Source organism: Tachysurus vachellii, chromosome 8, assembly GCF_030014155.1.
Source record: "Tachysurus vachellii isolate PV-2020 chromosome 8, HZAU_Pvac_v1, whole genome shotgun sequence".
Taxonomy (NCBI): domain Eukaryota; kingdom Metazoa; phylum Chordata; class Actinopteri; order Siluriformes; family Bagridae; genus Tachysurus; species Tachysurus vachellii.
This window is the reverse complement of record NC_083467.1, coordinates 23651746-23677408: the sequence shown is the minus strand read 5'-3', so window position 1 is coordinate 23677408 and position 25663 is coordinate 23651746. Positions and strand designations below refer to the sequence as shown.

At 37.6% G+C, this 25663-nt stretch overlaps 2 protein-coding genes across 2 annotated transcripts; one reads left to right on the top strand and one right to left on the bottom strand.

Moving 5' to 3' along the window:
• Positions 1 to 6137: 6137 nt before the first annotated feature.
• Positions 6138 to 13874, top strand: LOC132850725 (nectin-3-like). The gene is made up of 8 exons (XM_060877389.1): positions 6138 to 6251; positions 9729 to 10067; positions 10876 to 11181; positions 11400 to 11508; positions 12415 to 12563; positions 12874 to 12982; positions 13072 to 13110; positions 13200 to 13874. The coding sequence occupies exons 1-8, from the start codon at positions 6191 to 6193 to the stop codon at positions 13225 to 13227; spliced, it is 1140 nt and encodes a 379-aa protein (XP_060733372.1). The 5' UTR covers positions 6138 to 6190; the 3' UTR covers positions 13228 to 13874.
• A 1355-nt stretch (positions 13875 to 15229) lies between these two features.
• LOC132850724 (C-X-C chemokine receptor type 1) lies at positions 15230 to 18130 on the bottom strand. The gene is made up of 2 exons (XM_060877388.1): positions 17806 to 18130; positions 15230 to 16663 (listed from the first exon to the last, which is right to left on the bottom strand). The coding sequence occupies exons 1-2, from the start codon at positions 17858 to 17860 to the stop codon at positions 15585 to 15587; spliced, it is 1134 nt and encodes a 377-aa protein (XP_060733371.1). The 5' UTR covers positions 17861 to 18130; the 3' UTR covers positions 15230 to 15584.
• Positions 18131 to 25663: the final 7533 nt, after the last annotated feature.

Sequence of the window (25663 nt, the reverse complement as noted above, 5' to 3'; positions counted from 1 at the left end):
AAAAAATACATAACTGGCTGTTTATATAGTTTTCTTATATAGTTTATACTTTCTTATTATTTTATTCTTTTTTTATTTTTGCTTTTTTTTTTTATATACTTTTTTATATTTTTTATTCTTATACCGGACAGTTGCATAAAGCTTTTCACTGCATATCGTACCCTGTATGTATGTGTATGTGACAAATAAAATTTGATTTGATTTGATTCTGTGCTGGTTTAAATTTTGTAAAGTAAACAATGAGCGTCCTCTACAGGCACAATGTTGCATCTGCAGTCTGTTAAAGTAGATGAACTCCAGTCAGAAGCTGTGAATCATTTTACACACTATTCTGAAAAAGGAAGCGTGATAATAAATTATACATCTCAAACTGTAGCGTGGAAAAGAGATGAAGAGCGAGTGCAGGTGTGTTGGAGTGGGTGGAGAAAAGTGTCAGTAGTGTTGTGTGAGAGAAGAGTGTCAATCAAAGGAAAGGTGTAGAAGACAGTAGTGAGTCCAGCTATACTGTGTGGGTTAGAGGCTGTAGCAGTGAGGAAAAGACACGCGGCAGAGATGGAGGTAGCAGAGATGAGGATGTTGAGGTTCTCTTTAGGAGTGACGAGGATGGACAGGATTAGGAAGGAGCACATCAGAAGGATTTTGGGGACAAGGTCAGAGAGGATAGATTGAGATGGTTTGGACATGTACAGAGGAGGGAGATGGTTATATTGGTAGAAGGATGCTGGAGATGGAGCTGCAGGTAAGAGGTCAAGGGGAAGGACAAAGAGGAGATTTATGGATGTGTTAAATGAGGACAGGAAAGTCATGACATGAAGAAAGGACATGAGGATCACTGACCACAATTTAACCAAATACAAAGTATTTGTTCAATTTCCATTTATTAATTTGTGTGTGTGTGTGTGTGTGTGTGTGTGTGTGTGTGAGAGAGAGAGAGAGAGAGAGATATTAAGACTGGTGGTGTTTATTGTAAGTGTTTGTTGCCTTTTTGGACTCCTTTATCATTTGTAATGTTGCTCCCATTTAAAACAGTTCGGCTCAAGCCCAGACATTTTTAGGGTCATGATTGTTTCTTGTTGAGGTTTTCAGGGCTCTCAAGTTTTGAGGACAGGCAAGCGTGACATCTCACTGCGTTAAATCTTACCCAGATAGTGCTCTTTTCTGATTTCCTATTGTGTAGCCTTTTTTTTTTGATTCTCTGATAAATGTCAGATTCCATGTAACGCAATACTCCAATACACGAGGGCGCGAGTGTCGTGTGTGTGAAACGAAGCTTCGGACGTCATTGGTGACGTGATTTTGCCAGAACGAATCAAGCTTCCAGGGTTTCACGCAGAAAATGTGTTAGTTTCGGCGGTAGGGTTCGGCGGGGCGGCACTTCTTTGTGAGATAGACCACAGACTCTGTACTACATTTAACAATTATTTATTTAACACTAATTATAAAATTTAAACAACATATAATAATAAATAAGAAAGTGCAAAACAACATTCAAAATTTTTATCAACTGGCTAGTTATCCTCCAGACCAGGGGTCACCAACGCGGTGCCCGCGGGCACCTGGTCGCCCGCAAGGAGCACTTAAGGCGCCCGCGAGGCACGTTCTAAAATAGCACTGGTCAAAATATAGCTTCTTCTTCTTCTTTCGGCTTTTCCCTTCAGGGGTCGCCACAGCGAATCATCTCTCTCCACCTAACCCTATCTTCTGCATCCTCAACACTTGCACCCACTAGCTTCAAATCCTCATTAATTACATCCATATACCTCCTCTTTGGCCTTCCTCTTTGCCTCCTGCCTGGCAGCTCCATGTCCAACATTCTCCTACCAATATACTCACTCTCCCTCCTCTGAACATGTCCAAACCATCTTAATCTCGCCTCCCTAACTTTGTCCCCCAAACGTCCAACATGGGCTGTCCCTCTGATGTACTCGTTCCTAATCCTGTCCAATCTTGTCACACCCAAAGAGAACCTCAACATCTTCAGTTTGGCTACCTCAAGCTCTGACTCCTGTCTCTTCTTCAGTGACACTGTCTCTAAACCATACAGCATGGCCGGTCTCACCACTGTCCTGTACACCTTCCCCTTGATTCTTGCTGATATTTTCCTATCACACAGAACTCCTGACACCTTTCTCCACCCACTCCAACCTGCCTGCACTCGCTTCTTTACTTCTTTCCCACTCTCTCCATTACTCTGGACTGTTGACCCCAAGTACTTAAACTCCTGTACCTTCTTCACCTCTTCACCCTGTAACCTTACTATTCCACTTCCCTCCCTTTCATTCACACACATGTACTCAGTCTTACTACGACTGACTTTCATTCCTCTTCTCTCCAGCGCAAACCTCCACCTCTCCAGGTTTTCCTCCACCTGCTCCCTGCTCTCACTACAGATCACAATGTCATCTGCAAACATCATCGTCCAAGGAGACTCCTGTCTGACCTCCTCTGACAACTGGTCCATCACTATAGCAAACAGGAAGGGGCTCAGAGCCGATCCCTGATGCAGTCCCACCTCCACTGTAAACTCCTCTGTCTGACCTACAGCACACCTCACCACTGTCCTGCTCCTCTCATACATGTCCTGCACCACTCTGACATACTTCTCTGCTACTCCTGACTTCCTCATACAGTACCACAGCTCTTCTCTTGGCACCCTGTCATACGCTTTCTCTAAGTCTACAAACACACAGTGCAACTCCCTCTGACCATCCCTATACTTCTCCATCAACATTCTCAGAGCAAAAATTGCATCTGTTGTGCTCTTTCTCGGCATGAAGCCATACTGCTGCTCACAAATTTCCACCACCTTCCTTAACCTAGCTTCCACTACTCTTTCCCACAACTTCATTGTATGGCTCATCAACTTTATCCCCCTATAGTTGCTGCAACTCTGCACGTCACCCTTATTCTTAAAGATCGGCACTAACACACTCCTTCTCCATTCCTCAGGCATCCTCTCACTTTCTAATACCCTGTTGAACAAACTAGTTAAAAATTCCACTGCTGCCTCTCCTAGACACTTCCAGACCTCTACCGGGATGTCGTCAGGACCAACTGCCTTTCCACTTTTCATCCTCTTCAAAGCCTTCCTGACTTCATCCTTTCTAATCTTAACTACTTCCTGTTCCACAGAGTTCACCCCTTCTACTCTTTTTTCCCTCTGATTTTCCTCATTCATCAGCTCCTCAAAATATTCCTTCCATCTCCTCTGTACACTCTCCTCACTTGTGAGCACCCTTCCATCTCTATCCTTAATAATTCTAACTTGCTGCACATCCTTCCCATCTCGATCCCTCTGTCTAGCTAACCTGTACAAGTCCTTCTCTCCTTCTCTAGTGTCTAACCTAGTGTACAACTCTTCATATGCCTTCTGCTTGGCCTTAGACACCTCCCTCTTCACTCTGCGCTGTAACTCCTTGTATTCCTGTCTATTCTCTTCAGTCCTGTCCATATCCCACTTCTTCTTGGCTAATCTCTTCCTCTGTATACTATCCTGAACTTCCTCATTCCACCACCAAGTCTCCTTATCTTCTTTCCTCCTTCCAGATGACACACCCAGCACCTTTCTCCCTGTCTCCCTGATCACTTCTGCTGTAGTTTCCCAGTCATCCGGCAGCACTACCTGACCACCCAGAGCCTGCCTCAACTTCTGTCTAAATTCCTCACAACATTCCTCCTTTTTCAGCTTCCACCACTTAGTTTTCTTCTATATCTTTGACCTCTTCCCCTTACAGACCATCAGAGTCATCCTACACAGCAACATCCTATGCTGTCTGGCTACACTCTCTCCCACTACCACTTTACAGTCACTAATCTCTTTCAGATTGCCTCTTCTACAAAGGATGTAGTCTACCTGTGTTCTCCTACCTCCACTCTTGTAAGTCACTCTATGTTCCTCCCTCTTCTGAAAATACGTGTTAACCACAGCCATGTCCATCCTCTTAGCAAAGTCTACTACCATCTGTCCTTCAAGGTTCCTTTCCTTAACTCCAAACTTGCCCATCACCTCCTCATCACCTGTGTTCCCCTCACCGACATGTCCATTAAAATCCGCTCTTATCACCACTCTCTCACCCGTGGGAATACTCTCAATCACCTCATCGAATTCACACCAGAATCTCTCTTTCTCCTCTAACTCACAACCTACCTGCGGGGCATAACCACTAACAACATTCAACATCACCCCTTCAATCTCTAACTTCAGACTCATCACCCTGTCTGACACTCTCTTCACCTCCAGAACATTCCTCACAAACTCCTCCTTCAGGACCACACCTACCCCATTTCTCTTACTATCCACACCATAATAAAACAGCTTGAATCCTGCTCCTATACTACGAGCCTTGCTACCCTTCCACTTGGTCTCCTGTACACACAGTATATCCACCTTCCTTCTCTCCATCATATCAGCCAGCTCTCTACCTTTCCCTGTCATAGTACCAACATTCAGAGTCCCTATTCTCAGTCCTACACTCTTACCTTTCCTCTTCTCTCTCTGTCTGTGCACTCTCCTCCCTCCTCTACTCCTTCGACCAACAGTAGCCCAATTTCCACCGGCGCCCTGTAGGTCAACGGCGCCGATGGCGGTCGTTGTTAACCCGGGCCTCGACCGATCCGGTATGAAATTCTTACTGACAACTCGCATGGTTAGATTTGGCAATGTTTTATGCCGGATGCCCTTCCTGACGCAACCCTCTCTATTTATCCGGGCTTGGGACCGGCACAGAAGTATATACAAAATATAGCTACGCCTAAAAAAATTTTCTTGCTGTAGTTTTTGAATAAAAAACGCTTGCATTAACGTAGATTTTAAAATGACGATATTTAATTTCATTTTATTTAATTAAAAATGTTTTATGTATATAATGAACTCTGGCCTTTTCTGAAGTCAAATGTCAATATTGCGCGCACGTCACGTCCGACTCCTGACAAAAGGAAGTGGTGCAGCAACGATAAGGAGTTAGTTGTGATTTACCCCCAAAAAATGGCAGAAAAGCGACAGAAAACATACCATTTTCACAGTGTTTGGGAGGAATTCTTTTTACGTCAGTCAAAGAAAAGTGTGTGTGTCTCATTTTCGGGACGACTGTTGCGACGGCAAAGCAGCACAATGTGGCGAGACACTTCAGTCTGCATCATGAAAGTTTCAATGCTAACTACCCACCCGGTGGGGCATTAAGGACAGAAAAAGACGTTAAAAATCCTTTCATGCAAGTGGACATGACATGCACTGCTGAGCAACTAAGTGCTCTGTTCAAATCGGAGGCTGGACAGGTAGAGATAGAAATCCTAACGTTGCAAAATGACCTCCACCTCAAAGCCCATCAGTCTGCATCAAACTTTTGGTGCCTTGTGGACACAGAAAAGTACAGTGGTGTACTGTATGCACAGCAGCTATGAAAGTTGCCTGCCTTTTTGGTTCAACCTATCTCTGTGAATCAGCCTTTTCTAACATGAACTTTATCAAGAACAAACACAGAACACACCTTACTGATGCACATTTACAAGACTCACTCTGACTTGCAGTGTCAAATTATTCACCAGATTACAGTACACTGGTGTGCAGAATGCAGTGCCAGGCTTCCCACTAACAGACATTTACAGACAAAGAAGAGATAACGTGTGTTCATTGAAAACACCATAACATTAAACTAAAAATGGTGCACAGAAATGTGAACATTTTTTGAAAAAGACTAAATTACTTGTGAATATTCCTTCCATCATTGTTGTATAAATCATTGTTAATAATTGTGGAGAATAATTAACATTGACATATGAGCAGTCTCTTCACCATATTATTATTATTATTATTATTATTATTATTATTATTATTAAAAAGTGATCTGTGCAATTTTGCTCTTGAGGAAGTTTGTATCAAACCGGTAGCCTTCGTACTACTCAGTTCCCTTGAAGTAGCCCTCAGTGTTAAAAAGGTTGGTGACCCCTGCTCCAGACAGTGATGGACCACGTCTGTCTCTCATTTCGGCCGTGTGCGCGCTCGCGGTGTAAAGCGCGTCCGCGTTATTCTCCGAGACGCACTTGACGGACTTTTGTGCAGCGGAAATGGTTTTTTTTTTGGACGAACTATTTAAGGCGGTACGGTTTCCCAGCTTAGGTTGTCCGAACTGAAAGGTGCTGCTGGAAACCCTGAGCTTCGATAGAATGCTTCAATGAAAATCGTCTCTATAAGATGTGTTTCAGGACGGGATTAACATTTTTTCTGCTGATTTTGTTTTTTGCCAGCATTAAAGGTAGCCGCTCCTTCTTTATCTTAAACTATAGTATAATTGTTAAACTATAGTATAATTGTAGATGTTGAAACAATCTGAGACATTAAAACCTAGGGAAAATGTCATATTGCGATTATTGAGGTCAATATTGCGATTGCGATAACGATATAATAAACAAATGGTATCATGAGTCAACTTGCTTGGTTCTCAAGGAAAATGCGCACACAGATTACTGATAATGCTGAAATTTGTATTTCTCAACTCAAACTAGCAACAACAACAAACAAATGCAAAACGTTTTCAAATTAATATATTTTTACAAAATAACATCTTTGCATTACTGCAAACAAACTTATTGTCTCAATAGTAAAGCTAAATATAATAAATAGAACAAAGTAATTTCTATGTTCATGAAAATAAGATATTTTGAACATTCTGTCCAAACAGGGATTTTTTTACCTGGACGTAACATTTTTGTATACATTTTCAAAAAGGAATTTGGATATAAATGTGTGGTTCAAACCACTAAAACTGTTGTTGGTCATTTACAAAAACAAAGCAACAAACTGGTACTTCGAGCTCCTCTTTCTAAAAAGCTCTACTTATCACTTGAGAGGTTCTTTGCCAAAAAAACAAGCATATAGCATAAAGCTCAGGCATTGCAACTTGAGAGAAATAGTTCCGCGAGGGCAGCTGGTACCTCTTGTCCAGTGTGCGGATCATTTTCTGAAATCCGCCCTTGCTAACGGTGTATATGGGCAACATGTCTCCTGCCAAGCAGTGCGTTATAGAGTTGGTGATTTATAGATATTTTGGCAACCTAGCGCTGGGTCAAAAAGGGACGTACCTTGTTTAACCCAGCAGCTGGGTTGTGATTTTAACCCAACTATTAGTTAAAAATGACTACACTGCTGGGTTGAATTTAACCCAAAATGGGTCAGAAATGTAATTGATTAAAATAATGAATCTACAGCAATACTTCGGTAATCCAACCCCGCCCACGGGAAACACGGAAGTATGTGGAAGCAATTTAGGTGATCTAAATAAAATGTCGTCCTTCGTTTTATTAATACACGTTTTCTTATTTTTGTAAAGGATGTCTAGGCTAAAATAGCAAACCTTAAATATAATATATAATATGTCTAATATACAGAGCTGATTTCGTCACAACAGCATGTTAATGCATCAAATATCACAGTAAATGCTTCACTGACTTCAGTCAGAAAATTTTACTTTAAGAATACAAATTTAAAATATGAAAACATTTCATAACATTTACATTAACCTCAATATCTGAAGATATAAGAATCAGTAAGAATCAATAAATTGCAATGTAATTGTAGTGTTGTATAAGAAAAATTGAAGAATTTAGATTAATGAACATGCATCAAACTGACTGCAGTCAGGAAAATTTACTTCCAATTAAATGTGTGAAATATGAAAGCATTTCATGTAACAGTGAACAAGTTAAAGAACACAGAATCCAATGAAGCAGTCAGGTCACAGTAATAATAAGTTTATTAACTATACACAGTTTAATTAACAATAAAAAAAAAAATTAAAAGAAAAGTTAGTTTGTCTGCAAAAATGAATGCTGGCAGAACTCTTACTGCTGGTGTCTCCTCCCCAGGAAGTCCATACACCAGTCTGTAGAAACTGCCACACCAGGGAACACTGCTTGCTGCCATCAACTAATTACATAGAAAATATTGTCAGTCAAAAGGAATTTTATCCAAGAATTGCTCCTAAATTATCCAAATTATTCTGGGGGTGTCACAAATAAAATGGACTTAAGTTGGCCGCATATCCACAGATTGGAGTTTCCCGAGTCAATAACTCCTGAGCTAAACGCTCTTTTTACACAAATAACACCTCTTTTCTATAGTAGTAATTTAGAGAGGCCGCTACAACCCAATTTTCCTCAATATCAGCTTTCTATGGGGTCAGAATTGTTTCGTTATTCTGAATAAATATACTATGATCCACAAATACAAAGAGTTTCAAATATTTTTTTAAATCAACAAATGCACAATAAGCAAACCGTAAATATGTTACAGATTTCACAAAAAGAAGTGAAATTCACAAATAAAATGGGATTTGCAAATAAATATTTATATTTTTAAATTATATTTATATATTTTAAATATATTTATAAATATTTAATTGTATTTATTTGTGAATGACTTCCTGCTCATTTGTGGATTGCGTTCTGTGCATTTGTGGATTTGAAACATTTCTAACGTCAAGAATCCACAAATAGATGGACTCCGCCCACTCCAGCCAATCAGACAACGGTCTCGTGGCGCTGACCAATCGTGGGACGGTCTACCTCCAACCAATCACGTTCTGATTTACTCGCTCTGAGGCTGTTCTTCAATGCAGTGTCTAGTTTGTACTCTTTTTTTCATCCAGTACGATTCTCTGGTTCTATTTTGTGTGCCAATTCACACAGCAAAGAGAACACTGATGTGGCTTTAGTACAAGTTTATGAATGTCCTTAATTGACCCGGCCCATGCTTGAATTTCATTACTCTTGAGATATTGCTGAGTCCTTTGCTAAAACTCCACTAACCAGTCAGCCTTCTTCGAAATTCTGGTTGGTTCTTAGCACATGTTACGAACTCAAATTTTCTAGGGGTTATTGAGAACGCAAACAAGTAAAATAAATGAGAACTTTCCTTTGCCCTTATCCCAGCTCTTCTCACTTTTTAAATTGGTACTACTCGTAAAAAGGTTCACACAAATCCCCTCTTTGTTAACATGACACCATATAAAATGACACCATAATTGAAAAGAACACCACACCAAAGAAAATATTCTTTTCTTTATTGTCCAGGGCGTAACAAAATCCAATGAATACAAACTATAAATAAGCCTAAACAACCCAAAGCGTCAGGAGAGAGCAAATGCCAAAAACAACAAACAAAACAGAAACTTACTTAAAAGTTAACCAAGTAACTTCCCTGCCCAAAATAAAAATAAAATTAAAGACAATATTCTTACCTCTCTCCCTGACTAACAAAAAACAGGTGAAAAATATAGAAGGGGGTATATAAACCCAAATAAATCAGCACCCATCTCCCTACACAGGTTGACAAAGGCAGACTCACACCTTAACACTTTGTTTACATTTGACCAATTGATTAACAGCAGACACGATGCTGGGATAACGGATAAGGAAAGCCTCTCCTGTGCGCTGTGTCTCTCCTGTTTTATCTCTCCGGCACGCCGTATAGCAATTAAGCCACACTGCTGCTAATTGGCCTCAGCTGATGATGATTTGGAAGTGCTGCTTAGCAGAGAGAAAATGAGAGAGAGAAAAAAAAACAAGGGAGAAGAACACAACATCCCAAAACCTACACATTACGTAATGGAACGTAACAGCACAGTAGAGGTGCACAACACACAATTAGCTCTCTGGAGGAAAGCAACAATTTGCTCATTCTCATGATGTGAACATATTTCATTGTTAAAATATTCTCCTTTTTTTTAACACAGCCATAAAGGTCATTGGTTGGGATGTGACTGTAACAGCAGGAGATGATGCACAATTATTCTGTGAAGCGATCGAGACAACAGAGCCTCTAACAACTATTAGGTGGCAAAGACGAACAAAGAAAAGGCCAACGAATACAGATTTTCTGGTTATCACTTCCACTGGCAAAGAATATAGAAAAAAACTTGGGGACCGTGTAAAATTTGCAGGGAACTTAGCAGTACTGGACGGCTCAATTCTTCTAAATAATGTTACTCTTTTAGACGAAGGAATCTACACCTGCATCTTCAGAGTATTTCCAAGTGGACGAAATGAAACAGAAATTTGTCTCAGAGTACAAGGTAAAATTCTTTGTAGATGTTCTGATAAACCCAATCAAAATTGTTAAGGATATAACAATTATAGTATACAGTTTTGTATTTTGCATGTGTTTGTTTTTCTCCACTTACCTACATCCACACACATATACATGTTGTTTACCTGGTCAACACAGAAGGATTTTCCCCATTGTTGTACAGACTTATACTGGGGGTCCACACAGCCGTAAAATACATTGTACATGGTAATCTGGATAATATGTTTCAGAGAGACCAAGGGGTATTAAATACATTTAATTATGCATTGTGCTCTGTTTAGAAGCACTGATGGTTTCCTCAAAGCAGCTTTAAAAATCCAGATGTATATTTATATTCCTGATGAGTAAGGTTGTGCCTAGAAATACTTCATGAGATGTTGTGTGGAAGAAAACTTCAGATGCACCAAACTCAATTGGGAGAGAAACAATTTTAAATGGCTGAGGCTAGATAAATATGAAAACGAAACATCAGGCTGTTGACGGTGCATGCAGTTAATTATTTAATTACTTAAACTTGAGCGTAGACGGGATTTTAATGGTTTTCACCACTGCAGACAGAAATAGTTGTGCATTGTGAAGTTCACTGCTCTAAAGTCAAACCCTACCATCACAACAAGTCTACAATGTCTTCACACTTCTATAAATAAAACTTGTATTAAATCATGAGTGATCAGGGTCAGACATACATATTGATGAAACACATTAATTCAGAGATTCAGAGATCTGTTAAACATAATTATTTATTTATTTATTTATTTATTTAATTCTCGTTCATGTATTTTTTTTTTTTTCAGTTCCTCCTGTTGTCACTGTGGGCATTGATGTTCCTGCTGTTGCTGGAGACACTGAAGGGATTTTAGCGACCTGCACTGCAGCCAATGCAAAGCCTGAAGCAGAAGTGTCATGGAGTCTGGGTGCTTTAAACAACACAGTGAAAGTACAAAATACTGTCACTGTGGACTCTGAAGATAGATACACTGTTAAAAGCAACCTGATTGGAACTGCATCTAAAGATCTGAACCAGAAGAAGGTTCAGTGTGTAGTCACACACCCTGGTCTAAAGCAGAAACTGGAGCTGAATTACACATTGGATATTCACTGTAAGATTACAAGTTCATTATTTTTATACAGATAATTATAACCATAAACTAAAAGAAAAGGAATATTTATGTCATATTTAACACAACAAATATAGTGTTATATAGTGTTATATGTATATAGGGTGTCATATTTAACACAAAAAAATATTATACCTAATTCTGTTTTACTGAATTGTACATTGTGTAAAGTATTGATGTTTCTTTCATTTTTCTCTCAGATCCTCCCCAGAAGGTTTATATTAGTTCAGCAGGTGATAAAGGGGAAACCCGTGAATTTCTGTGTGACACAGACGCTAATCCAAAACCTACAAACTTTACCTGGGGCAGGTAAAAGAGCTGAGTCTTCTTTGTATGTTAATCATAAAATGCCGCAGTAAGGTACATAAACTATATTATATTTACAATAATGCTGCACATGCTCATAGTTCTCTTAACAACAGACATCAGCACAAAGAAGCTTTAAATAAACACGCTCCGAGATGTCATGAGAAGAAAAATTCAGTACACGAGGCATATTATATGGATTATCATATAAGAGGTGCAGCTTTATTGTTATAAATACGTGTGAAACTTGAACACAAGCCTGGTTTTGGATTTCGGTGTAATGTTTGATGTTCATGTTACCAAGACAGCTATCACTGTTGTTTTTACATGGCTTTAAGCAATAGCAAATAGCAAATTAGCAAATAAAGTTAACTTAACCTATATTGTTACAGTATTTTGTTAGGTTTTGAGTTTATCCTAATGTTGATTTGTGTGAGTTAATAATCTATTCCGTATGTTTAATAATTTGATCTGAATCTATCCTTAAAGTCAGACCACTCTGTTCTCTATCACTCCAATGGCTGATGTATTTTCTGGTCTCTTCCTTGGTGATATGATCCTGATCTTTACTGCAGTGTTCCTGTGGATCCTATCCAATTACTATACAAATTCACAAAACACTCTTCATGTATTCTTCACGATCATGGTGATATTTTGTATGATGTGTGTCTTCAGTACATAGCCTAGTAGCATTAACATTGCTTTAATAATGTACATTTTATCACCTTTGAGGAATAGAACAGTTTAAATGCTAATAAATGCCTTGAGTCATAAGTGTTATCAGTAAAAATAGGATGTTCAAAACAAGCATTTTAAAGTCAATTTCCGCAACAGTATGATGTTTATCTGCGTAATATACTGTTTATACAATCACACTTACTGTTATTTATCAAATACATTTTCATTTAGATATTTTCCAGTGAAAGAGACTCTTTCCAGTGGTGTTAATAGCAGACTGATTGTTCAGCTGACCCCTGGCAGTAATGGACCTTACTATTGTTTGGTGTCTAACCAATACGGGGAAGCTGTTGGTTCCCTCTATATGCATGTTCAAACATGTAAGTATGTATATTATATAAAATGGCATTATAGTGAATGCATAGACAGCATATAACAGATTATATCGAGTGACTGTGTGAGGCCTGATGGGTTGAGCTGAAAAAACTGATTTTGAGGAACTAAATGCTTCAAAGTCTTTTTCCAGATATCAGGAGGGTAAAAAGTGGATGTGAGGGTTATGTGGGGTCAACTACAATGCTGTTAGCTTTGTGGGTGCAGCATGTGGTGTAAAGTTTAAGATAAGTTATAGAAATCTTGATGTAGTGTGTTGTGTGAACTAACTAAAATACTTTCTCAATGTCATTGCAGCTACAGAATCTAAAACCTGTTGGACTCTGTTCATCCTGACCCTTGTTGCTGTTTGCTGTTTTCTCTTTTGGAAATTTGAATTGTTTCAGCGTGTTAATAAAATACTGAGGTGGGTTTTGTCATTTTACCAATCTAGTAATGATTATAAATATTAAATGAGTTGTTAAAGTGAGTTGCTTATTTTCCGTTTTCATTCAGGCGATACCTGTGCGTGGGGAATTTTCAGACCACAAAGAGGTCTGTGTGAAATCGTGTATTTAAATCTCTATGGTCTTGTTTTGCTACAGTAAGTTGGTGATTAAATGGAAGATGTTTGTTTTGCTTAGGAGCATCCAAAATGGAGGAAGTAATTAAAGCAAAAGGAACCACAACCAAGTATTGAGTACATACTGTATACAGTAAATGAACATATTTTCCAGAATGGCAACAATTCAATGAAAATGTTTTTTTATTGGTCTTATGAAGTATTCTAATTTTTTGAGCCAAAATCATCACAATTTAAAGAACTAAAGACTTCAGTCTTTGTGTACTGAATTTATATAATAAACAAGTTTCACTATTTAAGTTGAATTACTGAAATGAATTTACTTCCACGACGTTCTAATTTATTGAGATGCACCGTATACGACGCGACTCTGTACACAACACAGGGGACACACTGGAAGCCTTGCTTTCCCATTACAGAGCACAATTGCACACACAAATAAATTAAATAAATAAATTTGGATACAAATTTATGTATTTCAGAAAAGTCTGTTTCATCATTCAGAATATGTTTTTATTACCTGAGAAGGTTTTAACTACTTAAAGTGTTCTCTGGAAATTTGGACATAAGATGAAGAAGACATTGAATCAAGCTGGATCCAGACATTTAATTGCACCAACAAAACAAATCAATTTAAAAAAAAATACATAACTGGCTGTTTATATAGTTTTCTTATATAGTTTATACTTTCTTATTATTTTATTCTTTTTTTATTTTTGCTTTTTTTATATATACTTTTTAATATTTTTTATTCTTATACCGGACAGTTGCATAAAGCTTTTCACTGCATATCGTACCCTGTATGTATGTGTATGTGACAAATAAAATTTGATTTGATTTGATTCTGTGCTGGTTTAAATTTTGTAAAGTAAACAATGAGCGTCCTCTACAGGCACAATGTTGCATCTGCAGTCTGTTAAAGTAGATGAACTCCACTCAGAAGCTGTGAATCATTTTACACACTATTCTGAAAAAGGAAGCGTGATAATAAATTATACATTTCAAACTGTAGCGTGGAAAAGAGATGAAGAGTGAGTGCAGGTGTGTTGGAGTGGGTGGAGAAAAGTGTCAGTAGTGTTGTGTGAGAGAAGAGTGTCAGAATCAAAGGAAAGGTGTAGAAGACAGTAGTGAGTCCAGCTATACTGTGTGGGTTAGAGACTGTAGCAGTGAGGAAAAGACATGAGGCAGAGATGGAGGTAACAGAGATGAGGATGTTGAGGTTCTCTTTAGGAGTGACGAGGATGGACAGGATTAGGAAGGAGCACATCAGAGGGACAGCTCAGGTTGTCTGTTTTGGGGACAAGGACTGAGAGGATAGATTGAGATGGTTTGGACATGTAGGACAGAGGAGGGAGATGGTTATATTGGTAGAAGGATGTTGGAGATGGAGCTGCAGGTAAGAGGTCAAGAGGAAGGACAGAGAGGAGATATATGGATGTGTTAAATGAGGACATGAATGTAATTGGTGTGAGAGAAGAGGATGATGAGGACAGAGTTAGATGGAAGCTGATGATTCGATGTGGTGACACCTAACGAGAAAAAACTAAAGAAGAAGAATGAATCTCAAATAGTAGAATTCATGACACTGCATTGAGTACCACAGTTGTTTACTCATGATCACTACTAAATTTTTCTGTGTATTTAGCATAAGAACATGTCTAGAAGCAACAAAAGCATCATGGATGATCGCATTCGCATTTACTTTCATTAGGGTCTGTCAGTGATTCACAGCTTCCACATCATTTTCCGACACTTAAGAAGGAGGCACATGCACCACGATATACACCAAAAACCATCGCGTGGTGTGTGATTCAATTATGTCCTGAGAAAACCAGAAAAAAAGAAGGATTGGTCTGTGGTTAATAAATGTTGATTCTACCCTAAAAATTTCCTCTTGTTCTTTTAATTATTAGATCCAGATATTTTTAGCTATGTTATAGATGGTGAGATTGGTTCATTGTATAGATTATATTTAGTATATTTCCTCACACTCAAGTACACACACACACGCAAGATTTGTTAAAAGCTAAAATATTTATTTAACAGAAATTCATATCATTTATTTGAGATTATTGGGAAATACACTCGAAACACGAAGAGATGAAAATAAATAATTTTTCATTTCTAAAAAAAGTACCTATTAAATGTACAAAATACTAAACATTAAGCTGCCACAAAACGATCATTTTTCACCACAAACGTTGTTTCAAATAATGTACGTGTTAAGTGTCATTTTTTGTTTGTTTGTTTTCTTTGGTATCAACAGAAATTAAAGACTCATCGATCAAAAAAATATTTGAGAAATAAAAAGTAGTTCTCTGCCTGTACTCTAATGTATTAATCAGGTATCCTAGCTCATATACATTGTTATCCCTTTCTTAATAAATATAATCATCTTAGACAGTGATGTATGTACATAGCTGTGACACGTTGGTAGAGCTTTTGCTTAGAGGAAGTGGGACACACCCTCTGAAGACTGCGAGGTGGACCTGGTGGACCTCGATGGCGTAAAACGTTCAATCTTCCGTGTCCTGTGGATCATGTTGAAGAACCTCATCCTGAACTTCTCTCCCACAAAGGCATACAGCAATGGGTTGACAGAGCAGTGCAGCAGCCCCAGGCTCTGTGTTATAAACATGGCCAAGCTTACACCATTTTTAGCTGAGCAGTCGTTTCTCACCAGATTGGCTCTCATGAGCGTATCAACCATGGTGGCGATGTTGAAGGGTGTCCAGCAGAGTAAGAATGCCACAATCACAGCTGCAATCAATTTCATGGCTCTCTGGCGCTGAAAACCTCTCGTGCGTAGCAGCCTGGCCACCGTCACTCCGTAGCACGTCAGCATGACGCACAGAGGTAGAAGGAAGCCCAGAAGATGCCTCATTACACGAGTTGCTATTCTCCATTCGTCTGAACTGTCAAATTCGAAACGTTCAGCACAAATTGGCAAGTCTTTGTCTGTGATGTAATGGACTTCGTTGTACAAAGCAGGGAGGGAAAGTAGGACACCCAAAATCCAGACCACGAAGCAAACAGCCCAGCTACAAAAGATCCTTTGGACCTTCCGGGCCTCCATAGCTCGCACAATTACCATGTAGCGATCCACACTAATGCAGACCAAAAACAGGATGCTTGTATAGAAGTTGGCTTCTTTAACTAAGTTGACCAGCTTGCACATGATGTCACCAAAGATCCATCCAGCGACGACAGAGGTGGAGAAGAAGGGGAGGGTGAGGGCCATCAGTATGTCTGCAATCACCAGGTGGAACAGGTAGATGTCAGATGGAGAAAGAAAGCGCAGGTTTGAAAGGATCACCAGCCCTACAATCAGATTGCCAGGAATAGCAAGGAGGAAGATGTGCACGAATAAAACGCACACAGCAATGTTGATGGAGAGTGATATGGTGAACTCCTGGCATACTATAGTTGTCTCGTCTAGATTGTAGGTGACGTTCAGGATGCTGTTGTTGAATTCCAGGTCGTAAAACTCAGAGAAGTCCACCAGAAGAAGTGACATGTTTAGATCTAAAAGTGAAAAAGAGGGCAACGTACACATTAGATTTTGAGTGTGACTTCACCTTATTGCTGCAGCGGATAAATCAGTGCCTCGGGAATTTCACCAATTTATGTTGCATTGCAAATTTTGAAAAAAATCTGCAGCAAAAGCAAACATTTTTGACTGAAACAATCACAAAAATGAATTTATTGTATACATCCTAATACTTCTTAACACATTTTGTACTGTTTTTCATGTATTTATTATTGCTTCACTAACCAGCGTCACCCAGAAGAGAATGGAAAGAATGAGTTCCCTTTTGAGCCTAGTTCCTGTCTAGGTTTCTCGTCACTTTGTTTACTTCTGATTTGCTTGTTAGGCTAAATAAATCAAAATCTAGATTTCTGGCTTGAATCACTTTGTTGCAAAATGTTGTAAATCATACCAGCTTGGTGGATGTGGGATGCGAACTCACAACCTTCCGATTGGTAGTTCAACACCTTAACCACTATTCTACCACATGCCCATGTACGATGGAGCTTAGATATAATATTTTATGGTGGACAGGTGAGATTTAAATGAAATTTAGGTCAAAAACAAAAGGACAAACCAACATAATGTTTCTTAGTAACCTTTTTAGCCACTACGAGTTAGCATCGATGTGCCTTAACAGCTCTTTGGAAATGACAGATTTTCCCTCAGCTGGTGTTAGGTTGCGATTCAGTGACTATGATTTTTCATAGCATATGATTTACAGTACATCATCAGACCTTGTGAATACTTGTACATTGTGAATGCTTACATAGCATAGATCCTGCCAATGATCTTATAAGCCTTCATTATGTTTTTATACTTAGTTTAGCCTATTCCTTGGTATTTTCCATTCTTTAATGAGATACAAACACTTTTCTGGAATATTACATTATTTTGGAAAATGAATGCAAGCAAAAGCTAAAATTTTACTGATACAGTAATGCAGATTAGATCTAAGACAATATTTATATTAAAAAAAAAATGCTTCAGACTTCTACACAAAAAAGTAAATAAGATTTGCATTATATCATATTTGTATGTAAGAGGCCAAAAAGTATTATATTTTTCTTTCTTGTTTTGTCATGATAACAATTTCATTTTCTCGTTATCTCGACGTAACAAACAAAAGCTCTCTTACCGGTCATTGTGGCGTCTTTTCCCAACAGTTCAGATAGAAGTGATGTACTGTACATGACTGGGAAGACAGCAATAAGGACTCACAGCCATTAGGACATGATGTTACATCCTGTTTACCCAATCGCAAAATAAGGTACCCAAAAATACCAAAAAGTACCAAGTTCCCTGCACGCTATATAAAGCTTTATGTAAATAATAACACGTGAGACATTTTTATATTTCTCAATGCTAATAGTATTTAGCTTGTAGTTTCTTCTTTTTAAAAAAGTTGAATGCTGTTGATATTCGGTGTGGTGGAGCTTTGAGGGAAGAAGTTGATGATGTTGAAAGATGTTGCATTTATGTAAAAAAAAAGCAGAAGATCATAATGGTGGTGATGAGCTCCAGCTGGGGAAGTTTTAAACATCCATTCAGTCACAAGACTTACACTCGTGTTCACCGTGGGGTATCAATATGATCATAACACTGAAGACAAAACAAAACGTCACATTCTCAGCATGTGATTCCTAAAATGAAACAAAGATGTGTAAACTAGAGCAAAACAAAGCGTTGCTCGGCATGGGACTGTTTTATAGGGACCTACATATAGCTTTTGTTAACACACATTCAAAGCAGTATACACTTAAAAAATGAATATGTGGTCAGGCAGATACAAGAAAATTATTTAGAATAGTTTACATAAAAATTGTATTCATAACACTCTCATGAATGTGTTGTTAGTTGACAAATGAATAATCAAGATAATGATCAAATTAGAAACATTGACCTGAGCAGTTGAGCCATAATGATAACACAATGATAAATCACCTCTCTTTCACATAAAGGCAACGTTTATTTAAACCTCTAATGTCATCTCCGCAATTTATTAAAACCTCTAATGTCATTTCTTCTCCCAATGTCTGGGATACTCAGATTACATATTTAATGCGATAGCCACCTGTGGCCCTGTCAGTCACAGCGACACCAGCCAATCATCGTCATGTTAGTTCATGTATTGTACTCTCTTGTTAGCTGTCATATTATTGCGTATAATGCCAGGACACTTTTTGTATTTCCATATTTTGTAATTTTTGCAATCATATTGTAAATTATTATTATTATTATTATTATTATTATTATTATTATTATTATTATTATTATTATTATTATTATTAGTAGTAGTAGTAGTAGTAGTAGTAATAGTAGTAGTAGTAGTGGTAGTATGAATTATTATTATTATTATTATTATAATTATTATTATTATTATTGTTGTTGTTGTTGTTGTTGTTATAATAATAATAATTATTATTATTAGTAGTAGTAGTAGTAGTAGTAGTAGTAGTAGTAGTAGTGGTAGTATGAATTATTATTATTATTATTATTATTATTATTGTTGTTGTTGTTGTTGTTATAATAATAATAATAATAATAATAATAATAATAATAATAATAATAATAATTATTATTATTAGTAGTAGTAGTAGTAGTAGTGGTAGTATGAATTATTATTATTATTATTGTTGTTGTTGTTATAATAATAATAATAATAATTATTATTATTATTATTATTATTATTAGTAGTAGTTGTAGTAATAGTAGTAGTAGTAGTAGTCATAGTAGTGGCAGTATGAATTATTATTATTATTATTATTATTATTATTATTATTATTATTATTATTATTATTATTATTATTATTATTATATACATATATTACCTATAGTTAATATTATGAGTTTAAGATTTTAATGAATGAAAATAAAATAATAAACTAATAAAAGAGGAAGCAGAAAAGTTGGAATTTTTGTTCAGAAAATACTGTTCATGAACCCATATTTCCCATTAGTAAAAGCTTGTGATTTAATATGTGAGGTAAAAATAACACATAGGCTGTAAAATGTTTTCTCACCACTTAGTTCCACCAGCTGAGGGATGAGAGAAAACATCTTGTAATGAAACCTTTCTCGTAATATGGTAATGATGTGTCGAAATGGACTCGTGCACGAAGACACATGTTAAGTAAAAATCTCTCTGCCAAAGTGTTTTAATCAAATAAGGAAATTGAGTAACATGTTTTTCTGACACTTTGTGAATCCCATGAGAACAGTGCCACTTTAATTACATTGCAGTTAAAGGCCCAGTAAAAGGAAGAAAAAATTGGAATTAATGAAATTTTAATGTTTGCCTTAATGTGATTTGATTGCCATAATAAGATTTTAAATTATATATTAAATATGAACAGGGGGCACGGTGGCTTAGTGGTTAGCACGTTCGCCTCACACCTCCAGGGTCGGGGTTCGATTCCCGCCTCCGCCTTGTGTGTGTGGAGTTTGCATGTTCTCCCCGTGCCTCGGGGGTTTCCTCCGGGTACTCCGGTTTCCTCCCCCTGGTCCAAAGACATGCATGGTAGGTTGATTGGCATCTCTGGAAAATTGTCCCTAGTGTGTGATTGCGTGAGTGAATGAGAGTGTGTGTGTGTGTGTGTGCCCTGCGATGGGTTGGCACTCCGTCCATGGTGTATCCTGCCTTGATGCCCGATGACTCCTGAGATAGGCACAGGCTCCCCGTGACCCGAGGTAGTTCGGATAAGCGGTAGAAGATGAATGAATGAATGAATTAAATATGAAGTACTTTATAAGTATTTAATATACTCCTATTAGAAGGATTATAATCTTTGAGCAGTGAGATTGTCTTTTTTTTTTTTTTTTGGAGTATTGAGATGCTTTTCTTGTTATATTTGAGATTAAGCCTGGTATCTACGGGACATGTTACCTCTGAGTATTCATAATCATGGTATTAACTTCACTGTCATGCTGATGATACAACCCAGCTATAGATCTCTGGTGACTTCAGACAACGGAATTCAGACACCAGATTAATAAAGTTAAGTAATGTGTGGAAGAAGGGGCAGAGGGAGTCAAGCATCAGCTGTGGGTAGTGAGCAGGCAAAGGAAGACAAAGAGACAGAGAGTGAGAGAGAGAGAGAGAGAGAGAGAGAGAGAGAGAGAGAGAGAGAGAGAGAGAGATTGAGGAGAGAGAGAGAAAGAGCCAGTGAGAGAGAGAGAGAGAGAGAGAGAGAGAGAGAGAGCGAGGAGAGAGAGAGATTGAGGAGAGAGAGAGAAAGAGCCAGTGAAAGAGAGGAGAGAGAGAGAGAGAGAGGAGAGAGAGACAGAGAGCCAGAGAGAGAGAGAGAGAGAGAGAGAGAGAGAGAGAGAGAGAGGAGAGAGAGACAGAGAGCCAGAGAGAGAGAGAGAGAGAGAGAGAGAGAGAGAGAGAGAGCACAGTGCCACGTGTGTTTGTGCAAAAGTAATGGGATTCATAAAGTCTCGACTCAGGAAAGTGTATTAATGTGTAAAAAAAAAACATTAGACACCTGATGCTACATTATTCTGACAAGAGAAAGGTCTTGTACTAGGATCACATGCGGCCAGAAGTAAATAACTCTAAATGGCTTTTCAGTTACATCATGTGCTGCAGAAAAAGCCCTTGGTGAGATATTTCACTCCAATCTTTCATCTGAAGCTCATGTATTAATACTTTTACTTTCATCTTAGAAATATTACAAATACAAGAAAGACCTTTAATGGAATTGGTAGACGGAATTGCACTATATGATAATATATAACATTCTATATTCATACTCATTATTCCATTCATACCACATCACTGTACCATACACAGATCTAAGCACTTTATTCAGATATTGCCTTCCTTTAAATAGTACTTTTTTATATTGCAATTTTCCTCCATATTTTTCCTGTGACCCTCATTATTGGAAGTACCTTTGTTGGTACTAATGAGGGCCACAGCAGGGGGCAGAACAGCCTTCCAACCGGGGCCATTGCTAGTGTCATGGGTTTGTTGGACAATTTCATGCCTGTAAACCAGGGGGCGCTCCAGCAAGGGTTTGTGTGTTTGCCATGACCAGTCATTATCTCCTTCCCACCTCTGCACACCTGTCCCCTATGTTTCTATAATTATCTCCCCCATTTATACCAGTTGTCTTGCTTGTATTGTTTTTTGAGTCTTTGTCGTTTTGGGTCTCTTTTGTTCCCTGTATTCTGTTTTAGTATATTTGTTGCTTCCTAGTGTTTTCCTACGTATGTCTTTATTAATTATTATTATATATATATTTTTAAATAAACCCCTGTCTGTCTGTTATCCAAGCATTTGGGTCTGGATGTTATTCTTGTGGAGGCACCCATTCCCTGACAGCTAGGGTTGGAATGGATGAAGCGCTACCTCACCAATTATTCCAATACATGAATGAATGATGACTGTCCAATGGCCGTATATACTAACAACAGGAATAGGTACTGTACTGTTCTGTTTAACAGCATATAATAGCGGAGTGAACGTGTAAAATAAGTTCTAACTGACAGTCGGGTTTCTTGTACTGTAAGATTTGTACTTTATTTGCGGTGTAAAATGCCTTTCAGCCTTTAAAAGTTCAGAGCATTTGACAGTACATGAGGGTCTTAAGCCCACAAAGTCCCAGCTTTGCAACCCTTCCACCAAGTGTTCAAGTAATGACTGAATATATATTTAATTAAACTGGCCTTTTTTCTTTTCCATGCCACTCCAGGCTTGTTCGTTAGAGATTCATTAAAAAATTTACATCCAGATTTCTGTAATAATAATGTTTTCATGTAGTAAATCTTAGAATAGAACTTAGAACTTAGAATAGAAGAAACATCATTGAAATAACAGTATTTTTGACCAGCAGGTGGCGCACTGCACTACTCTAGTGCTATGAAATACAGGTAAGTAATTATTACAGGGAGCAAAGAAAGACAGGAGGGATTTATACTGATATTAAACCTCTGTATTAAATGTCTGTGCCTATTCCTTCCTGTTTTCCCCTTTTTTTCTAAAAACAAACTAGTTTAAAGTGATGTGTTTATGTTGCGCATGATTTTATTATAAAATAAGGCTGTGTGTGTGTAACACACTAATTCCTTTGACATTTATTTATTTAAGTTGTGTTAATGCTAGGACATGGCCATTATTCAAACCTATTGTAACCTCATCTCAGGCTTTATATGGATCAGAACTTGGGTTAGAATTTATATACTATCTAAAAGATTTTATTAGCTGCATATGGGTCGTCTTTTTGTGCAGAACGTAGCTGTGGTTCTTATAGTAGTAATAACTGTCTTTTATGTGTCTAATCACATATGTGGCCTGAAATAAACTGTGGAGATCTGTATGTTCATCTTTCTTAGCAATCTGCAGAAACCATGTGTGAAGCCTATATACAGTAGATCTGAGTGATTTCAATCTCTCATGAAACACACAAAATATGGTATGGCCTTTGGCTCTTTTGTAAAAGAATGAACCATGGTGTTTCCTAAGAAAAAGCTATTTCACAGGAATGATAACGAACAAAGCAGTAGATGTGAAAATATGGAATGTTGATGGATTGTTACTTTGGAATGAAAGTCATCAGAGCTAGTAGATGTAGGATATTGAGAATAAATGTATTGCAACGATTTTAGCTCTCATAGTCAGCTGCAAGACCCAATGTCTGATTTGTACCTGTGACCTGTAACTATAGGCAGAATTTCCAGAAAGTAAGTTTTTCTTTCTTTCTTTCTTTCTTTCTTTCTTTCTTTCTCTCTCTCTCTCTCTCTCTCTCTCTCTCTCTCTCTCTCTCTCTCTCTCTCTCTCTCTCTCTCTCTCTCTCTCTCTCTTTCTCTCTTTCTTTCTCTCTTTCTCTTAGTAAAACTCTTAAATCTATGAGATGCAGTAGTTGGTGCTTTTGAATCCGTATAACGTTATTCGAAAGGATGTGGAATGCAAGCTGTTTTGCCTCGGAAATGTCAGGAATAAATACAATCCCAAAACCCCCTCTGGACAGGTAGGAACATGTTTGCTCTTGAGGGGAAAGAGGGTAGAGGAATTCTGATGAAATCAATGCCAGACAAAGGACCACTATAATCTCAATGTGGTGTTGAAATCGTACACTGACAACCAACTATTACACTGTGACCTTTTACAGTCTTGGCTAGAAAAGATAAATAATTCAACATATTTTTTTTTAAACTTTATACATTGATCTAGGTTAGAATTATTCAACAAAAAGCCATGGTACTGTCAAGCCATGCGATGAACTCTCTTGTTTAGAAAGGTGCAGAAAAACAATTAACATGAATAAGTATTCTTTATTAGATAAGACCTATCATTATAAGCTTATTTTTTGTTTATAAGTTCATGTTAATAATTATTTTACTAATGTTAAATTTTACTGTAAAAATCTATAACCACATGTGATTGTTTTAAGACTATACTTGAATTTCATTTTATTTTTTTAAAATGCTCCCATGCAAATTATTTTACTGATATATGTAAATATTTCCATTAAATCTATGTACAATCTTGTATTTAAATGTTTGGCTTTATTTAGTAAGTTTGTTCAAGAAATTTGATCTAGCTGGCTTGTCATTATATCCTTCAGCAAATTTTTATCACTAACTAGAATCTAATCTGCTTTGGCATGACATGCCAAACAGTTCTAGTGTTGTCGTTCTGTTTTCAGGAAAAACTGAGAATTAAAGTAGAACAGAAGGTGACCAGAACAACATCATAGACTGATTTACTTCAGAGTTCATTACAAAACAGGTTTTTTCAGATTTCATAACGGCAAAGACGATTAGCTGATTGGAATGGCTGTGGAAATGTGTATATATATTGTATAAAGCTCTTCAGCTGACAAAAACAGCTTTACTTCCTCTATTTTAAAAAACAACCACTATACAGCATCATTGATGGCATTTAGGATGCTATTACAGACATGAGAAAACATACGGACAGATCCGAACCCTAAACTATTCCACACTCGACTGCAGCTGACAAGTTCTTTAGAAGGTATTTGTCGAGAAAAAAAGTGAATTAGATAAAAATACAGTACTGTTTATTATGAGAGATTAGATCGACTGTGTCATAATTCTTATTCAGTTGGAATTTAAGGCTTGTTCAGCAATACTTCACCTCAGCCCTGAGTGTGTCTTGCATCCTCAGTCATTGAACTGCCATTTTTGGTCATTTTTGCTCAAGTTTTAACGTTGATGGAAAGGGGAAAAAAATCAGACTCGGTTTTAGGTTTTATCCATGTTTCTGTGGACTAGACATCATTGCCGTTGAGCTCACTAAACGTCACTATTGTTTCTTTCCTGACCTGAAGTGCGAGACACATTGAGTCCACTGCAAAGAAGTTCCAGCAGAGTTTGGATATTTTTACCTGCCAAAGGAGCTGATAAAGTTTTACTTTAGCCATCATTGTGTCTGTCATGTGTCATTACAGCATGGCTTGGAATGGATGGGGAAAAAAAAGTATGTATGTATGTATTGCCTTGTATGTGTAAACATATTTATCAAATAAAGCACAGTCTCATTTTGATTCATTCGGTTACACTTGCATCAATGAGCTCAGGTATTGATGTCAGGTGAGAACATCTGGGGTGCAGTCTGTGTTCCAGTTGATATTAAACGTATTTGGTGAGGTTTGGGCTCAGTTCTCACTTCCACTTCAATTAACACATGTCTTCATGGAGCTTCCTTTGTGCACAGGAGCGCCGTCACCCCGGGAACATATTTGGGCCGCACAGGCCTAATGATGGGAAAACATAATACTACAACATACAAACACATTTCTGACAAGTGTATGACAACAGATAGGGAAGAACCATGTGAGAAGAACCGAGACACACAGATGAACAAGAGGAGCATTAAAATACACTGTGTGACAGGAGCCAACATTATATAATCACCGCAAACAGTTTTAATGGTTGTCTTGTCCTATTTGTCCTAAGTGGAATAACGGGTTTAAAGAAAAAGGTTTTGATCATTTTATTTGTTTTGACATAAATATCAGAATAAAATC